Below are 18,690 nucleotides of genomic sequence, written 5' to 3'. Positions count from 1 at the left end.
AGGCTGTTAAATCTAAATCCCTGGTCATAAGCCTCCGACAGCAGTAACACAATGGACTGTTTAAAGGTTATTTTATTAAATATCTTCAGTTCAAGGTTTCATTGTAACAAAGCTATGAAGGGTCTACCAACATTCAGAACAAACACTAACTATTTTTAAATTATTTCTATGTCATCATGCAAAAATTCTGCATCAAATGCCTTCCATTTCCTGTTTAAAAGGTGTTGTTGTTGTTGTTGTTTTTAATAGTCTATTGTCTATAGATGCTGACATTAGCCCCAGAAGAGGAGTAAGAATGCTAAGAAGTGGCGCTGGAGCAGCCATATGAAGCTATGGGTCTTAATGAACTCTAAGACCATTTGTCTTCAAGCCAGCAAAACCAAACCCCGTGGTGAAGGTGTCTGCGTGCTGGCACTGCAGGCTGCAGGGCGGGAGACGGCTGGGACCCGGGGGCTGCGGCATGCAGGAGGTGCTCGGAGGAGCCTGGCTAAATCCAAGCACCAGCACCTGTGAGTCTGCTCTTCTCAGCTGGCTCCAAGGTAAACCTGTAGCTTTGCCTCTTCTCCCAGCTCCTGTGCCTCCTTAAGGCAGTCCAGGGAGCTGGGGTCTACCCATCTCTCCCCCAATAGTGCAGACATTTGTGCAGACAGACCTGCACAGTTGTTTGGGGGGAGACCAAGGCCATGACCAATTGCTCCTCCATTATCGTCTCTGCTATCTGCTTAGAATATACATTCTTCCCTCCTGGAATGGAACTCCTTGAGCACAGACAGGGACAATGAAGGTAGGAGCCTTGGCTCTGGACATCTCTTTTGGGTACATGCAGGTGAGACGGGGGTGATGCCCATGCAGATTGTCCAGCAGTAAGTCTATACTTCAGTTGGTCAGTAAAGAAGTCTCTTTATAGAGGATACCTCTTCTTGCCAGAGTAGTCAAGTCAGTCTCAAAGACAGGAAAAGAGATTGGCGTGCAGCAAGGGAAGAGTAAGAAGGGAGGCAGCCCTGAGGGCAGCCTGAATGCATAGAAACAACCATCAACTCAGTCCCGCTGCCTCACTCCTCCCATCCCACAGGGGCACTTGGCAGAGAGCCCAGGCCCAGATGAGAGTCAGCACAGGGACCACCACCATAAGAAGGCAAGACAAAGATGGTCCAAGTCAGCACAGAAACAGAACTGCCAAAGGTGGCAGGGGGAGCCCAGACCAAGGCCTGGCTCTCTCCTTGCTAAGTTATAAGAAAACAAACACAAAGCAAAGCGGCAACCCCTCCCACTTCCCAGCTGCTAGGATTGGGCCTCAAGATCAGAGCCCACGTGCATTGTGCATCCTATAGAAATGGATGAGTAAGTGAGTGCATGTCAGACTAACACGAGGTTTCTCATCAGCTTCGGAGCAGACACGCTTCTGCAGCACCAATTCTCTTCCCTTCTACGCTAAATGGTAGAGTACAGCAACGTCCGGGCCCTGCTTCTCAGTCCTGAGGCCACTGATTCTCAGCTGCCTCCACGGCAGGCTGGGAGCTACGCATTCTCTCCCAAGTAGGTCTGTTGGCCACGGTGTTCTCATAAGCCTCGTTCTAGGCGCGTATACAAACTCTGAAGTCCATTCCGAGACCTGGGGCAGGCAGGCCATCTCAGAGGCTGCAGTCACATCACACAGCCCCCAGAGCTCTGTCAGTTTTTGCCTGGTCCCGAGTCCATGGAGGCCAGAGGTCGAGCTCAGCTCTTCAGGGCTGGTGGGTGAGCCCACTGCTTGTGCCAGGATGGGCGTCACACAGACTGCTGCCTTCTTGCCAGCCCAAGGGCTGTTGGTGGTTTTAAAACACATCATGGTATGGATCCTGCTTTTTTTTTAAACAATCTTTTTTTTTTCTTTTTTTCCCTTAAATGTAAAAAACACCTCGGTACAGCAGAGACAGACACGAAGGGCGGGCGGGAGGGCTGCATGCAGGGGCGTGCATTGGCTGCTGCCGCTTTGTAATTTAATTGTTTTAAACCTCAAACGAACAGGACTGCCGCTGTCACTCAGGCCCTCCAGAGCCACTGGCTGCGAAGGTTTGACCTCCGGCTGGGATCTCCTCATGCCCCTGTCAAACAGGACAGACGTGGTAACAGGACAGAGGACAGTACGCACACAGGAGTTCCAGAGGCTTAAACACACTACACATGTGGCCAACTCTGCCTGAGAAGGTGGAGGATGAGGAAGAAGCTAGTATTTAAACATAATATCGCCTCCCATTTGCTGAGCACTTACTTAAGTGCTTTACTTACAAGTACCTTATTTAAATCTCACAACAAAGGAGGCAGGCACCGCTCCTTCCCTCTTTTTAACAGCTGAGGAAAATGAGGCTTAGGGAGGGGAAGTAACCTGTTCAAGGTCACCCAACGTAGTGTCATGGAGCCAGACCCAAGTCTGTCTGACTTGAGAGCATAACTTATTACAACCACCACACTGTCTGGCGTTCACTACTCTTCCGGGATGGCCCATATATCCTCCCCCAAGGCCACCTCTCAACCCCTTCTTCCTCCTCTGAGCCCACTTGTCCCAGCCCCCCGCCCCCCACCAGGTGCACCTGTGGCTGAGCTCACTGCAGCGGTGCGGCAGGGGCCCCTGAGCAGTGATAGTGGACATTGAGCCACTTGCCATCCCGGCGATGCCAGACCCGGGTCTCCTCCGACTGGCTGGTGCGAGGCCGACCCTGCCCATCGATGTACTGGGTGAGGCGGATGTAGGCAATGCAAGCTGCGTCCTCTCCGATCACGTGGACGTGTGGGTTCAGGATGGTGGTGTGGATGGGCTTGCTGTTCTTGGACAGGACTGTAGTGGGCAGGGCGGGGTGAGGTAGGTAGGAGGGCATCAGGCCTGGGGACGGGCATTTTCCTCCCAGCCTGCACTTCCCAAGTCTCACCCTCTCTCCAGTAACCACTCTGGGAGTCGCCAAGTTCCCCCATACACTCTCCAGAGGCTGGGAAACCCCGTTAGATTAGTTTCAATTATTTAAAAGGAAGAGAAAGGTGGGGAGCAGTGTTAACAGCAGCTAGTATTTTAATCAGACAATGTACTGCGGGTTTTACATGCATGAGCCATATTCCTTGGTCATTATTTTCTTCGTTATAAGATAAGGAAATAGGCTCAAGGAAGTTAAGTAATTTGCCCACACAACATTTGAACTCAAGATTATCTTAACGAAAGACTATGATGATCTTTTTACCCCGACAGGTGGGTTTAGATTTCACAAGTGGTGTGTGCGCTCAGTCGCGTCTGACTCCTTTGCAACCCTATAGGCTGTAGCAGGCCAGGCTCCTCTGTCCATGGGATTTCTCAGGTAAGAATACTGGAGTGGGTTACCATTTCCTTCTCCAGGGGATCTGCCCGACCCAGGGATCAAATCCTTGTCTCCTGTCTTGGCAGGTGGATTCTTTACCATTCTGAGTCATCTGGGTAGCCCTCATAAGGGTTGGCTTGTCCCTTATTAGGGCTGTAGAGCAAAACCAAGAACTTAAAATATTCAAAATTAATTTTTGATTTTTACAAAGGTCCAAAGTTAAAAAAAAAAAGGTCAGCAAAGCACCAAGCTGAGGGTACTCCCAGAGTCCCCAGGATCCTCTGGGGGGAAACCAAAAGAAGATGGGTTGCTATTATCAGCAAACACCATGAACTGTGTTGCTTTTACTGAGATTCACATTTTAGTTCAATTCTAACATTAGGGGCTACACGAGACCTTTAAGAGAGTTTCTGTGAGCTTTGGAATTGCTTCTGGCTAATAGAATTACTTAGATAACCTAGGGTTTATAACTGTAGCTGAGACATGGAGAGGATGGTAGTTAGCAGAGAAAACAGTGAGAAAGTAAAATTTAGGGCAGGATGGGGAAGGCCCAGAATAAAGTGGGAAAGATGAGGGAAAAAAATAAGGAGGGGGGGGCGGGGAAGTAAAAAAAAAAAAAAATAAGGAGGGGGACGGTCTTAGTGGAAAGAAAGATGGGAGGAGGTGATGAATTAGCTTCTTATCCTCTGGGACTTCCAGGAGCTGCCTGGAGCACAACACCCCGGCCACCCACCCCTAGCCAGGACTCCTGTCTCCCTCAGTGGCTGGAAGGAGGACCCTAGCCACAACTTCCGATCTCACAGTCACCAACGGTGCCCTGTTACTTGCTTGCACATTCTTATCCTGGTTTTAATTTCCTCTATTGTGAAACCTGCAGACACAGAGCTTCATTATTACTCGTTGATATCATCTCAACCTAACCTCTCATGGTTTCCAAGTGTCTTGGAAAGAGGTAAGGCTTAAAGCAATACAGTGGCCATGATCATTATACAGCGGCACTGCTGCAGAACAGGGGCACACGGGGCTCTGCGAGGAGGGCCTTTGGAGATGCCAGCTGAAGACCATCCTCAGGCCCCCGGAGGCAAGCACACAGACCAGGGTGCGGCAGGCAGGCCCAGGAAGGAAAAAGCGGGCAGCTGGAAAGAGGAGAAGGTGAGCGGGGACAGAGGCGAGGGGGTGCGGGGCAGGCAGGAGTATCTCGGCAGCACGAACCCACTCACGATTCTCAAAGTAAAACTTATGGAAATCCATCCCTTCCACGAGGTTACCCAGGGCCTCAGGCTCAAAGGAAGTGAGGCCTGGATCACAAATCTTCCTACAGGGGAGAGAAAAAAAAAAAGCAGCCCGTCAGTCTTATATGAGAATTACTGTCTATCTTCCTCCTCAGCGGCAGCAGGTTAGCTGTAGATTGGGCCTGACAAGGTGGTTGAGATCTCAGGGCCCTGCCAGCCGAGCAGCTCAGCTCCACCTTTTCAACCCACCAGCTTGGGCACCATGGGTGGGCTAAATCACAGACGTCTACCTGCAAGGGCTCCCTGGGGCCTGGTGTTTAACTCAGATGTTGTGCCCAAGGCCCAGCCTTCTCTTTTCCCTGGGTCCCAGCTGCTTTTTGAAAGGCGGGAAAGGCTCGAGAGATGACTTGGGTGTCAAGGAAATAGGTCTCTACTCACGTGTAGGCCTCAAAGTCCCCATTGTTGATGGCCTCAATCAGTTGTTCTGTGATCTTAATGATCTCCTGTTTCCGCACTGTAGGGGGAAGAATCCAGCAATTTACCCATGTGAGACTGGGATTCTCCCAAGTGATGCAAAGCCCTCCCCAATCCATCAGAGAATCCCCTGTAATCTCTTTCACAGAGACATCCCTCTCCTCTCTTTAAGGCCCTTCTCTGGAAAAGCGAGCCCACCGTTCTCTCCCGTCTCCCTCTGTTGTCCACAGAGCTAATGACCCTTTTGTCCTAAAGCCCGCCTTATGATCCTCTGGCCTTTGCCTCCCTCTCCATCAATAACCAGGATGCAGAAAACACTCTTGTCTTTAAAGCCAAGGAGCCTGACACCCTGTGAAAACTCTGCCCTCAGTCTTTGTATCCCATCCCCACAGGTTCAGGCTCTCAAAGAAGCATCTCCTGGATATGGCTGTTTCCACCACTCATTTCTCTCACCTGAAGGGGCTCAGTCAGGTCTCAATTACCAGCCCGCCCCCCACTCCCCCAGCCCTCACTCAGTGGTCCAAAACTTAGCCCTGGGCACCAGCCAGCCTGAAAGCAGACTCTAGCCAGGGTTGAGGAGGGCTCCAAAGGATGAATAGACCCCTGGGATGGACACTTAATTCTCTTTGCCTTATTCGTCTCCTCCACAGGGCTTTTTTGGGGTAAGGGGTCTTGGAACTATAAACACTTTTTTTAAATGGAGCCTCTTACCAGCTCCGTTTACCCTTGGAAAAACTATAAATCTCACACCAGCTCTCAAGCCAGGATGTGTCCCTCAGGAACACCAAGGACAAGGCTCAGACTGACAGGCAGGCAGAGTTGGTGCCCTCGGAGCGTCTCCCCCCCACCCCAATTCCAAGCCAAGGGACTGCTGGTGACACTCCGCTCTCGTGGGCAGCTCACTTACAGGGAGTGCCACTATTAGCAGAGGGCGCTGCCAGGGTAAGGGAGGCCTCAGGCTAACCCTGACCAGAGCCCCAGGCTGGCCCAGGCCACGAGCGAGAGGCTGCAAGACAAATGTGAGCATTAGAACAGCACAGCCAAGGGGCGCGACTGGGAGAGGACAGTGCAGCCAAAGGCACAGAAGCACCGGGCCCCACAGGCATGAGCACCATCAGGGGGCGGCTCGAGGCGAATAAGCAGGAGGTTAGGGGAACCACAGAGCTTCATCCACTTTCTAAAGGCAAGCAGGTATGTGCACACGCACACACAAACACACACACACACCCCCTCTCCAACCCCACCAAGCCCATCTGCAAGACCTGACTGGGGCCCTACGGGTGAAGAGGCTCGTGTTTAGAAACTCTATAAGGATCGATGGTAGGAGGGAAAGAAGCAGACGAAGGCATCCTCTACAAAAACACAACTGAAGATATAAATACGAGCTACCACTAACCAGCTAAGCATCATGGCAAAACATTCCACTATCCCATTTCTGAGGTGAGTGTCATTTTATTACCACTTTACAGATAAAGAAACTGTAGCTCCAGGAGGTTAAGCTACTTCACACATTTTTGAAGGTAGTGGAGCTAGATTTAAACTCAGGTCAGTTTCATCCCGAGCTCTTAGTATGATATTATGCTGAGCCTCAAGAAGCACCAAGGGGAACACGTTTTCTTGACTATGAGTTTCTCCACCACCTCACACCCACTACCATGGACCTGACTTCTGACTCCACCTTTCTTCCCGCTCAGCGCTGAGATAAGGCCCTCTGCGTATCCCACTGGCTTTCTACTCCTTCCCTCCTGCCACATTCTTCCACCCACTTTTCTTCATGTCTTTGGACCCTGGTCTCAAGGACCCCTGTCTGGTCTTAACAGCACCTCCAATCAGCTCCCCCACCCAGCAGAGGCTGAGCTCCCGAAGCTGACTAGATGGATAGCTGGGCTGGGCTGACAGCTCTGGGGGGTGGGGGGTGGGGGGGGCGATCCCTGAGGGGCTTCAGGATGAGCCAGGGAGACGGAAGCCAGAATGTGCCTCCCTCACACTTACTGGCTGAGGAGCAGAGAGAAGGCTGGGGCTGCATGCCTGCAGAGGGGGCTGTCCTGTCCCGGGAGCTCCGTCCTTCAGGCATCGAGCTGCCATTCCCAGTGCGGAGCGGGGCAGCTAGCCAGCCAGGGCAGGGCAGGGCAAGGCAGAGCAGCCAAAACAAACAGAACAAGGCAGGTGAGCGAGCAAGCCGGACAGGACCCGAGCCCGTGGCACTGAAGAACCAAGGCAAGGCGATGCCTCGGGTTGCTGTGGACCTGGGACCACGTCCACGCTGCCAGAGAGGCCTCCCAGCTGAAAGCCCCAGGAAGGGGCACAGACCTGGGTTTGCGGCTTCCAGAGGAGCCTTCCAACAGCCTGTACAAGGAGCCCTGCTCCCAGGGAAGATGTTCTAGGGACCAGGGCTACAGGGTCAACAGCCCAGCAGTGAAGGAGCCGCTTACTCTGCCAGTATCACCAGAACTGAAATGACCTGATCTCAATCCTGGCAGCCCTGAAGGCACTGTTCTTTACTGCCTTACATGTTTATGCTTTTTCTTCTTTTCTTGATTGCCAAAGGTTTGTTTGCTCCCGTATTGCCCTGGGTGTGCTCTCTCAGCTGTGAGCTGCAACATTCCTCTGACTTTTCTGAGAACTTGGCCTAAGGTCACTTACTTAAGGCAAAGGGAGCAATCCCAGGAGGCCAAACCAAAGAGCCGGACAGAGATGCACAGTGGTCTGGCCTGCCATGTCTTCCCACATCCCCTGGCGCTCTGGGCAGGCCCAAACTTAAGCTGGTGGTCCTCACGGGACCACTGGGGCAGGGCCAAATGTGGTTCTGACTCCGTTGTCACTCATGCCAAGGCTCTGTGACGAGAGTGACCCACCCACCCCAATGTGTCCAGGACTGTTCTAGTTTTAAAGCCCAAAGTTCTACATCCTGGGGAATTACCTTAGTGCCGGGGAAACTGGGATCACTGGTGACCTTATTAATGGCTCATGACATCTGCAGGCCACCTCTGCGGGGACTCAAGATGTCCCTGATCTGGGATATCACACTGTAGCAGTGCTAAGAGCAGCTCTCTGAGCCCTGGGAATGGACAGGCTCAGGAAAAGCCCTCGTTTAACTCTCCTAGACATGGCGTCAAAGAAGAGAAGCCACCTGCCCAGCCCAGAAACACGAGACAGGGGCCTCATTCCTGGGCCTATGGAAAGTAGCTTTTAAGCCAAACCCTCTCCTGGGGTACAAGGAGCCGCCAATCTCAGTTCTGGGGGCAGATGAGGCAGGTGTCCCCTTGGAACACTGCTGGGGCCCCTTCCCCACTATGGGCCAATACCTACCTTTGAGGTCCTCATCTTCTGTGGTGGTGTTGCAGCTCTCTGTGGAGCCCTGTGGGCCAAAAAAAAGAACAAGTTTCTATAAACTCAGGCCCTTGGAAACCAGAGGAACCAAGCAGAACAAAAGCAGAGTATGTGTTCCTATGGGAGCTGCAAGGAGGAATCAGACCCTTGCCATGTGACTCTTATAAAACTCTGATTCCCAAACACCCTCCCGAGTCTTCTCTAACTCAGTAAATGTACCACTTATCCAGTTGTTCAGGCTAAAATCTGGAGGTCTGATTTTATAATACGCTGATGCCTTTCTTTCTTCCCCTCATGTCCCAATTATCCAATCTAAAACCGAATCGGTCAGTTCTACCTCCAAAATAAATCGCGTCTTAACCTCTTCTCTTCCAATGCACAGCTACAACCCGAGCCCAAGATACTGACATCTGGTACCTGAACTCCTACCGTAGCTGCCTGGCCTCCCTGTTTCCATACTTGCCTCTCCCCTAAAGTTCTTGCCCCATAACAAGGCCAGAGCTTTTTGACGTGTAAATTGGACTCCATTACTCCCCTGCTAAGAGCCTCTAACAGCTTTTGTTGCTACTGGTAAAAAATACAAACTGACCAAGCAGGTTCCGCCTGGCCCTCCAGCTTCACCACCCTCCTGCCTTCCTCTCCTTGCTCACCACGCTCTGGGCTCTGATTTCCTCTGTGCCAGGCCCGGACGCCTGCATCCTCACTGTCTAGGGCACTCTGCCTCAGGGTCTACCCGGCTGCCACCTTCCAGTTGTTTAATGTTTAGCTCAAATATCACCTTCTAAAGGAGGCCCTTCCTGACCACTTAATTAGAGGCCCTGTTCCATTCTCTATTTACTTTGTGACATTTTCTTCATAGCACTTATCGCTACTGGATTTTATCTTATTTGTATAGTTTTTGGTTTATCATCTGCTTCCCTTACACTTGAGGAGAGAGATTTCCTCTTGTCACCTCTGTAAACCAGAGCTGTGGATGGTTCAATAAATATTTACTAATGGCAGTGAAAATAAGGAGACAAGGATATTGAGGGCATCAAGGAGAGAGGCGATGGAGAATTAATGCTCTAGGATTTGATTATGTTTCTGCCTCTGTTTTACTAGCTCATGTTTACTCTAATTTAAGCTTCACCAGTCATGGAGAAAGATTTTATTATTATTAGCATCCCCAATTTTCAGATAAGGAAACTGAGGTGCAGAGTGGAAGGGTGACTTGTCCAGTGGCCCAGGGCCAGGATGCAAATGCAAACCTGTCTGCCTCTAGAGCCTGAGCTCAGAATCACTGGAGTATGATCTCCTTCCCAGGAACACAGTGACGACAAGCCATATGCTGCCCCCAGCCTAGACTCTGCAAACACCCTGGCCTCTAGATGCAGCCTGTAGGCTGCCATCTCCAGGACCCTGAGACCCAGCCCACCTGTTTCCTGCTGACCTGGAAAGAAGGAGGCCAGCTCAGGAGCCACTCACCTTGATCCCATCGGTAGCGTTGTGTACCACGGTGGTTTGTGGCTCCTGTGAGAGAAGATGAAAGTTACCCTCCTGGCCTGGGAACAGGCCTACGTCTCTCCCCTGAGGGACCCCAGCCCTCGAATATTGACCCTATGATGACCACTGAGGCCTGTTCACCAGTCATTCTTACAAGACAAAATACCCTGGTTCAACTGGGTCCCAGGCAGCTGGAAGCCCCAGATTGAGGGGACAGCATTGGCTGGTTGGGAGGAGAGGCCTGGTACTTAATGGAAGCAGGTACTGGGGAAATTGAGGACAAGGGCCCCTGCTCTCAATTCCAGCCAGACCTGAGTGTCCTTTCTCCCAAGGGACAAGTACACTGGAGCAGCTGTGGGGCTGAGGGCACAGGCTGGGCCTGGCCAACAGTGTTCATCAGGGGGTGTGTGGGAGACAGGGATACTGGGAGAGTGGACTGAGGTCTCCCAGAAAGATTCACAGGTGGCCCTCAGCGAGTTGAGCCCAGACTGCTGCCTGTTCCACCCACCCCTGCCTCTCCCCAAGTTCCTGTCCTCAGCAGACAGCTCTGGGGGACAGGGTGCAGGAAGGAGGAGTGGGGGGGGGGGCAGCACCGGTTCCCCTCCCTCTCTCCCAGTCACCCCCCTGCTGTCTCTACTTAGCCAGCAGCAGAGGGGGACCTGAGAGCACATGGTGCCCTTGACTGAGCCAGGACAGAACTCAGACCACATGGGGGCTCCCCAGAGACCTCAGCACCATCTAGAGGTGGGGGACTCCAGCCCCACTTCCTATTCACTGCTTTGTAAAGGAGGGGCTGAGGCAGATTTTACAAGGAGGCCTTCAAGAACTGAGGTACAGAGCCCAGCGAAGCTCCTACCCTCTCCCTTTAGAAGCAGCTCACCTTCCCGGCCCCCCAGCAGACCCATTTGGGGCTGGGAGGCTTAGCTGAGAGCCCTGATCACTCTTCCCCACCAAGAGCACTGGGAACAGGAGCAGAGTTTTGCCATGCAGGAGGGAGCACGGCCAAGCGGGACCACCAGGGGGCAGTACACAGAGCCACCTGCTCTACAGGGAGAGAGGGGAAGTGGCCAAGGGGGCCTGGCAGAGGGGCGAGAGAAGGAAGCGGGCAGAAGAGGGAGGCAGCCAGGGGCAGGGGCGGAGAAGCCGTAGTCAGGAGGTACCATGGCCGTCTGCAAGGGCGCGGGCTCTTGGGCTGGGCTTACGAGACTGTTTTTGTTGTTGCTCTGTGGCTGAGACAAGAAAACAGATGGTTTAGTTCCTCTAGAGTCACCAAAGTCACTTGGATTTGACTCCCAGACCTCCCTTGTCCCCCGGCCTGGTGCGGAGGAGCTAGACCTGAGGTGGGCTAACACTCCTGTAACACTCTGGGGTGGGAGCAGTGGCTGGATAGATGATCAGAGGAGGTTATTTGGAGGGACCGAGAGACCTAGCCCTGGAGGCATCCTTAAGGTGGAAGGAGCCCAAAGACTTGTTTTAAAGCATCTCTCCAGAAATCTTTGCTGATGCTAGGTGCCCTGTCATCATACAATCATACTTCACCCAGAGAAATTCAGGATATTCTCACTTTTTAGGGGAAAAGAAATGCAGTTTATAAGAAAGCAGAACAAAATTCAGGAACTCTGGGTCCCCTAACTGTGGGAGCCCCCTGCTGCCCTTTCAACCTGCATTTCCTGCCCCTTACAACACTAGACTGAAGCCTGATCTGAAGAGGAACAAGAAGAGAAAGAAAACCTGGTCGAGGAGATGGCATCCACAGAGGAAAGGGGTGGAATTTGACTCTGGATACAAAATGCAACCACTGACCCAGGGGAGCAGACGCAGGGCTGTGCTGTTGGCCTGTTTGCCTGATTGATCTTAGATGTGATCAGCTGGGAACACGGGCAGAACTCCCAAGAGCAGCAGGGGAGTCCAGGTGGATGCTGCATCAGAAGTCCTGCTGCTGCTGCTGCTAAGTTGCTTTAGTCGTGTCCGACTCTGTGCGGCCCCATAGACGGCAGCCCACCAGGCTCCCCCGTCCCTGGGATTCTCCAGGCAAGAACACTGGAGTGGGTTGCCATTTCCTTCTCCAATGCATGAAAGTGAAAAGTGAAAGTGAAGTCGCTCAGTCGTGTCCGACTCTTCACGACCCCATGGACTGCAGCCTACCAGGCTTCTCTGTCCATGGGATTTTCCAGGCAAGAGTACTGGAGTGGGGTGCCATTGCCTTCTCCAGTCAGCAGTCCTAGTCCTTAGGAAACAGGAGGCTGCCTAGCAGGCCAACAGCAGCAGACCACCAGGCTACCTCCTTGCCTTTCAGAATATTACACTGAGTGGCACAGCAGGGGAGGTGGGAAGAGGACGGCGAGGAAGGAAGGAGGCCGATCTCCAGGACAAGGAGTCATACTGATGCTCCCTGCCTCTTACAATCCCCTAACCAACAAATACACTTAGTCTCACTAGGAGTCCCTGTGGAACTGGGGGCCACTAAAGGAGCAGCCTGATGCCCGTGAGTTCTCCAACATGCAGACACACAAATGTCCGGCGACCGTCAATGTGCAGGGTGCCAATGAGGGCACACTGGCAGCTAGGACGTGCTTTTTCTCCCCCAGAACACATCCAGAAAGCTATCCAGACTGTCCCACTTCTTGCCCAGAAGCCTCTTTTGTGGCCCCCTTGGACCACACCCAAAGCTGTAACTTGCTATCAGTGGTCAGTGGTTGAAATGTTCCCAAATCTGGGGCTCAGCACGGAACCTCAAGCCAGGCACCAGGTGCTTTAAGACTCTGCTCAACTCTGCAGGCTGGAGAAGGGGGCCCCAGGAATAGACAGAATGTGGGCCTAATCTCACAAAAGCTCTGCTCTCTTCCATATCCCCCCAAAAGTGCAGAGCCCTCCTCGCTCAGCTGCTGACATGGACCTATTCGGGGCTGACTGAATGAAGCCATTCTGTTTGCAAAGCTGAGATAAAGACCCTGGCATGGGGTAAGGACTGTATCGTGTCTGTAAAACCTGCCATATCTGCGGAGGGCTGGGATGTCACCCAGGTAGCCCCACCTCTGGCTTTAGTATCGAGTTGGCCAAAAAGTTCATTTGGGTTTTTCATGACACCTTATGGAAAAATCCAAATGAACTTTTTGGCCAACCCAATAGATGTTTCATAAGGATTCAGGCTGCTGCATTCCACTGGGTGCTCTGTGTCCCTTGAGAAAGAAGACGAGCTCTGCAGCCTTTCAGCTGGTGCCCCTGTGGGTGGGTGGGAAGGACAAAACCCTGGGCACAGCCGGCTGAGGGGCACCAGCACAGGGGAAAGCCGCGAGAGTGAGAGTGAGGCTCGGAGCCTCCACCCGGCTCCTCCGCGCCCCCCACGGAGGCCCCCTGGCTGCCGATCTGTAGGAAGTAGTGCTTGTGCCCAGGGCCTCTCCTCCTGAGCAACCATAAGTGAGGGTCTCCCCCAGTGCTTGCCACCTGGCCCTGAATCCCTACCAGATCTACATCCTGCCCTGGGGCTGCTGGGGGCAGTCCAAGCGCGGCAGCAGGGAGTGCCACACCACTCCGTCCAATGCCTAGTTCTGAGGCCGCTGGGTGACCTCGGGCACCGGACCCCGCCCGGCAGGACAGGCCACACCTGCCCGCACAGCACGACATGCAGTGAGGATGAGGGAAGCACACGCACGTGGCAGCGCGGGTTTGCGTGGCCGGCAGGCGGGCGCAGGCAGCATGGGGCGGGCGGACGGGTGGGCAGGCAAGGCTCACCATTAGGTGCACGCTGGAACTCGACTTCCTTTTCTGGACACACCACAGCAAAAGGGAAAGAGAAGGGGAAAGAGGAGGTAAGAAGAGAAGCACAGAGACGCTGCAGGTTAGTGCGCCAGCGTGGGCTCTGCCTCAGGAGGAAAGAGGAGGAGGAGACCTGGAGTCCAGCACCAGAAGGGTTAAAACAGCGTCTAGTCGGACAGGCACACACATCCCTCCAGATCCAGACAGAGGGAGAAAGAACTTCGCTGTCAGGTTCACAAACACTGAGTATATTCTGAGGTGTCTCAGCTTTGCTCTGAGAAACTTCTTTAAAGGAGATTAAGTCACAGGTCTGAGAGTAAGTAACATTTCACTGCAAATTTATAGGTTTCGGCCTATCGAGCTCACCTATAGGATTATTTCTCTCACTACTAGGTCTGCCTGAGATTTGAGTGGACAGCTATCAGGTAAAGAGCCAAAGCTACTCTTAAGTCATGCTCAGCTTTAACAACGCTTCACTTCTGAACCTAAACTTTTTCACTGCACCTCTATAACTTTTCAGATAAAGATGGTGGACTTTTGAAATCATTTGACAAACATTATAGCTTGGCACCCATTTCTCTGTTGGTATGGCCAGGCTCATTTATGAGATTTCAATGTTTTACTACCTTTTGCAACTAGGGGGCAATGGAACAACAGGAGTGTGGGTGGTTAGAAGTGCAGTTATTACATGGACACAAAGACGCCAACCACGGGAAATGCTGAAAGCATGGATGCCTTAGTCTCAACTAGATGCTCAAAAACTTTATGTTCAGATATGAAACAAGCACAGAAAAATAGACTGTATGGAACACTGAAAATACATCTCAGAAGACTGTGTCTAAAAGTTGAAAGGTAATTAAGAATTTTATCATTAGCTTGCTGGGAGACAGAAGTCCCCTTTGAATATGTCTGTCTGTCTTTTGACTTGCATATTCATCTAACAATACCCAACAAATGCTTGTTGAGGACTATTCTAGGCATGGTGAACACAGATAGATGTTTCTGCCCTCAAGCAGTTGACATTCTACTTGAGAAGACATTTTTGAGAATGTGGTTTTTTTTTCCAAAAGAAGGGGACTACAAGTATTTAAAAGAATGGCCCACAATTTCGAAATATATCTAAGGAAAAAGAAAGTCTAAATATAATGAAGCCTCTTGCTTTTAGCCTTTCATATATACTCACATAGGAGATTTTACTTCCAAATTATCCAAAAAAGAGGGATTTGCTTTACATTCATATATACTTATCACTTTATCCAACCAGACGGGTAACACTTTGAAGGAAGGTCTGTATCTTATTTGTCGTGGCAATTTAGCAAAATATCTTAAGAGTTAACATTCGATCAACAAATGTTTGCAGAGTTAAACTGGGCTTGTGGATTGCTGACTGTGGTTTTCCCCTGGGTTAAAGCAGAGCACAGGCTTCTGACTCGCCTGGAATCCCAGCACTGAAAACAGCAGGGGCCCAGTCCAGGGCTGGTCTTGTCACAAGCCATGCAGGTTGCTTTCACTCACATCTTGCCTTCACTTTCTGCCGTCTGCTTCAACTAATGAGGAATAAGTTCCCAATTTGCTCCCAACTGGCTCTCTTTTTCCTAAACTGCCCTGCAGGAAAACCCAAGATAATCCTTTCTACTCATGGCTTAGTTTCTACCAGGTGAGCAGACTTTGTTCCATTTCTCTCTCCCATTCCTTTAGGGCTTTGCCCGCAGTTGTGCATAGCTGGCTTCCTCCCCTGCAGCCAGCAGCACTATTTAATTTCCAGATCGTTTTTTTAAAAATCCACACCTCACTTATGTTTAACAATGAAACATTTAAAATTTTAAACCAAAAGAAGGTTCAAGCGTCTGTCCCACACTGAAACATTCAAACAGTACTTAAGGAAAATAACAGGACCTCTCTCCCTTTTCTTTTTCCTCCCTTCCTCTCTCCCTTCTTTCCTCCCTCTCTTCCTTCTTTCCTTCCCTTATTTCTCCCTCCTTTTCTTCCTTCTCTCTCCTTAAAGACTGGATGGCCCTCTGGCCTGGGACTAGTGGAATGCACAAGTTACTCTCAAGGAGAAGTCTGTCCTCCTAAGTGGCTCTGCTCCTCCATAGACTGGGTCACTGGCATCTACTTTTGAAGAAACCTAAGCAGAACCTGAAGTCCCCAAATTCAAATGCACGAGGAAGACTCGCTGCTCAAACCAATGCTGATACCTGAGAGAGTCTGTGAAAGCTTCTGGACAGCAAGAGAGAACTCTCCCTATGGACTCCCAGCAGGAACTGGGGAGTGGGGTGGGGCTGGGGAAGGAGGGTGGGGTCTAAAAGAAAGGTCTGGGATGCTGACAGCTCAGGATCTTCTGGGCAGCTTCACAGGTCTCCCTCATAATACAGATCATCACCTTGATGTTCAAGAAGGCCCAGAAAAGCAAAAACCCCGCATACCTTGCCTTGTCTTTTCCTTCCGCTTTTGTGGTACTTTTATCCAACCACGCTGTTCATTAATATATACTTATTCCCGATTATAAAAGGACTGCAACCACATTACAAGCAGCTTGGAAAAGAGGGGAAAAACACCCAGAGTCCTATCACTCTTGCCAGTCTTTTGTATATCCAATTTTAAAATATCATTGTAAGCTGTATACGAGTTTATCGTTCCTTTCTTTTAATATCTTACTTTAAAAATAAATAGCATCTTAATTTTTATTCTGATTATCAAAGTAATACACAGTCTAGGTGAAAAATGTAGAAAATACAGAAAAATATATGAAATAAGTTTCCAAATTCCCATCACCCAGTGAAGCTACTAGTAACACTTCAGTGGGTTTTCTCCTTGTTCTTTTTCTATTCACACGTTATACACTGAATATAATCTAAAAAACTTTGTTTTTTTAAACAAAATTTAGACAGTAGTGTATGTACTGCTTTGTACCTCATTTTTCCACTTAAAACATTTCTGTCATTATATAGTCATAAAAATTAATAACTTTGTTAATGGTCAGTTAGAATTCCCATAATTATCTAGTCATTATCTTATTGGCTTTTGATGTTCCCCATGTCATTATCTTGTTAGCTTTTGATGTTTCTCATCTTCTCACGGTTATAAATAATGTCATGTTGAACATCTTTCTGCTTTCAGTTTTCCCATATTTTGAATGATTCCTTTAGGAAAAATTCCCAGAATTAGAACTAAAGGGTAAAATAGGAACGCTTTTATGGCTTTTGACACACAGGCTGTTTTAGGAGGGGGGTCATTCTGATTTACACTACTACCACAAACTTAAGAGTCAAAAAATGGGGACTTCCCTGGTAGCCCACTGGTTAAGACTCTGCCCTCCCAGTGCAGGGTGCACAGGTTCGATCCCTGGTCGGGGAATTAAGATCCCCCATGCCGCGTGGTATGGCCAAAAAAAGTAAAAAATGATACCGTGTTTCAACCTGCCTCTGACACCAGTGAGAGGTTAACCCAAGCTACTTCCTCTTTTCATATTGTCAGTTCATCTTCACTGACCATTTATCTGCCAGGGGTTTTTAGGGAGTATTCTTATTTATTACAGAAAGCTCTTCTGCATAAAAATAATATTAACTCATCCCATCACTGGGCTTCCCTGGCGGCTCAGATGGTAGCGAATCTGCCTGCAAATGTGGGAGACCCGGGTTCAATCCCTGGGTTGGGAAGATCCCCTGGAGGAGGGCATGGCAACCCATTCCAGTATTCTTGCCTGCAGAATCCCCATGGGAAGAGGAGCCTAGTGGGCTGCAGTCCATGGGGTCACAAAGAGCAGGACATGACAGAAGCTACGAAGAACAGAACATCCCATCACACCTGCTGAGAATATTTTCCCCAATCTCTTATTGGCCTTTCAATTTTGGTTGGTCATGCCCTTCTTAAAAACTTGCATCTTAGTTTCTGGTCCCACCTCTATATTTAAAGTCTTTTCCCAAGCATAAAACTCATTTATGGAGCACTCGATCAGCGTCAGACCCTGGGCTAGGTTCCCCAAAGCAATTTAACTGCTGATTCTGTTTGCCTAGCCTGCGTTTCTGTGTTCCTGTAAGGACTGGCTTTGCTGCACACTTCTGTTCTTCATCTACCTCTTTCTCCATTTCCTTTGCTGATTCTTCTTCCAGCCTCTTAAAAACAGATAACCCTGAAATTTTTGCCTTTCCCGGACTCTTAAACCTTTGTGTGCTTTGGATTCATATGGAGGAATGGAATTAGTCAGATTCTGCCTTCCACCCAAGGCCTTCTGAATCTGAAATCCAGGCTGGGCCCTGGCATCTGTGTATTTTACCTAGCTCCTTAGGCTAGTCTTAATGGCTGTGCCTGAGGCCAGGATCCACAAAGTTCTGCTAGAAACCTATTCCTTAATGACACTTTCAACCATCCTCTCACCATCTCAGCTGTCACTGCTTTATTTCAGGTCCTATTTTGAGCAACCACTCTTTGCTTCTGCCATATAAAAGCTAACAGAGTTCCCAGAATCATAATGCTGTTTCAAACTCGTGTATCTTCACATGGGCTATTCCCTCCGCCTGGAATGTCTTTCTCTTCCCTCCCCTTAACTTGGCAAAATCCAACTAGTCCTTCAAACTCAGTTTCCTGTTCTGGCTCAGATGCTGGTCTCTCTGCTCCCCAGTGACCATCCTGCATGCACCTCCCTCCTTGACCTTAACAGACCACACCAGAACTCGTGGTTTCCCTGTCTGTCTCCCATGGTGAACACTTTAAAGGATGGATCATGTTGCTGCCTTCCCAGATCCTCAGACCCAGAATTGGCTGAGTAAGTGGACTCATGAGATTCACTCATGTGAGACACCCTTTGCACATCCAGTGTCGACCTCCCTGGGCTATACCAGCTTTAACGACCTCTCCACCCATTCTCTGGTGGTATACTCATTGAGAATCTGCCTGCCAATGCAAGGGTCACAAGTTTAATCCCTGATCCAGGAAGTTCCCACATGCCAGGACCAAGCCCCATGTGCCACAACTACTGAGCCAGTGTTCTAGAGCCTGTGGGCCTCAGAATTAATTACTGAGTCCCTGTGCTGCAACTACTGAAGCCAATGCGCCTACAGCCTGTGTTCTGCAACAAGAGAAACACTGCAATA

General features: G+C 50.3%; 1 protein-coding gene across 19 annotated transcripts in view; it reads right to left on the bottom strand.

The window, feature by feature from the left end:
* Positions 1 to 54: 54 nt before the first annotated feature.
* The window catches only part of CAMK2G (calcium/calmodulin dependent protein kinase II gamma), a 55,018-nt gene continuing 36,382 nt past the window's right edge, over positions 55 to 18,690 (bottom strand). For 3 of the 19 annotated variants that reach the window (XM_043476529.1, XM_043476524.1, XM_043476527.1), the window contains 9 exons: positions 13,574 to 13,606; positions 11,002 to 11,070; positions 9,824 to 9,868; positions 8,339 to 8,387; positions 7,022 to 7,135; positions 4,994 to 5,069; positions 4,544 to 4,638; positions 2,571 to 2,815; positions 55 to 2,084 (listed from right to left, as the gene is read on the bottom strand). In XM_043476529.1, coding sequence (XP_043332464.1) covers positions 2,583 to 2,815; positions 4,544 to 4,638; positions 4,994 to 5,069; positions 7,022 to 7,135; positions 8,339 to 8,387; positions 9,824 to 9,868; positions 11,002 to 11,070; positions 13,574 to 13,606 — 714 coding nt within the window. In that variant the 3' untranslated portion in view covers positions 55 to 2,084; positions 2,571 to 2,582. Of the gene's footprint in view, positions 2,085 to 2,570; positions 2,816 to 4,535; positions 4,639 to 4,993; positions 5,070 to 7,021; positions 7,136 to 8,338; positions 8,388 to 9,823; positions 9,869 to 11,001; positions 11,071 to 13,573; positions 13,607 to 18,690 lie in introns of those variants that run through there. The other 16 variants (XM_043476528.1, XM_043476533.1, XM_043476525.1 and 13 more) reach the window with 9 other exon arrangements.

The sequence above is a fragment of the Cervus canadensis genome, chromosome 8 (genome assembly GCF_019320065.1).
Source record: "Cervus canadensis isolate Bull #8, Minnesota chromosome 8, ASM1932006v1, whole genome shotgun sequence".
Lineage (NCBI taxonomy): Eukaryota > Metazoa > Chordata > Mammalia > Artiodactyla > Cervidae > Cervus > Cervus canadensis.
The sequence above is the reverse complement of the archived record's forward strand: the minus strand, read 5'-3'. Positions and strand labels throughout refer to the sequence as shown.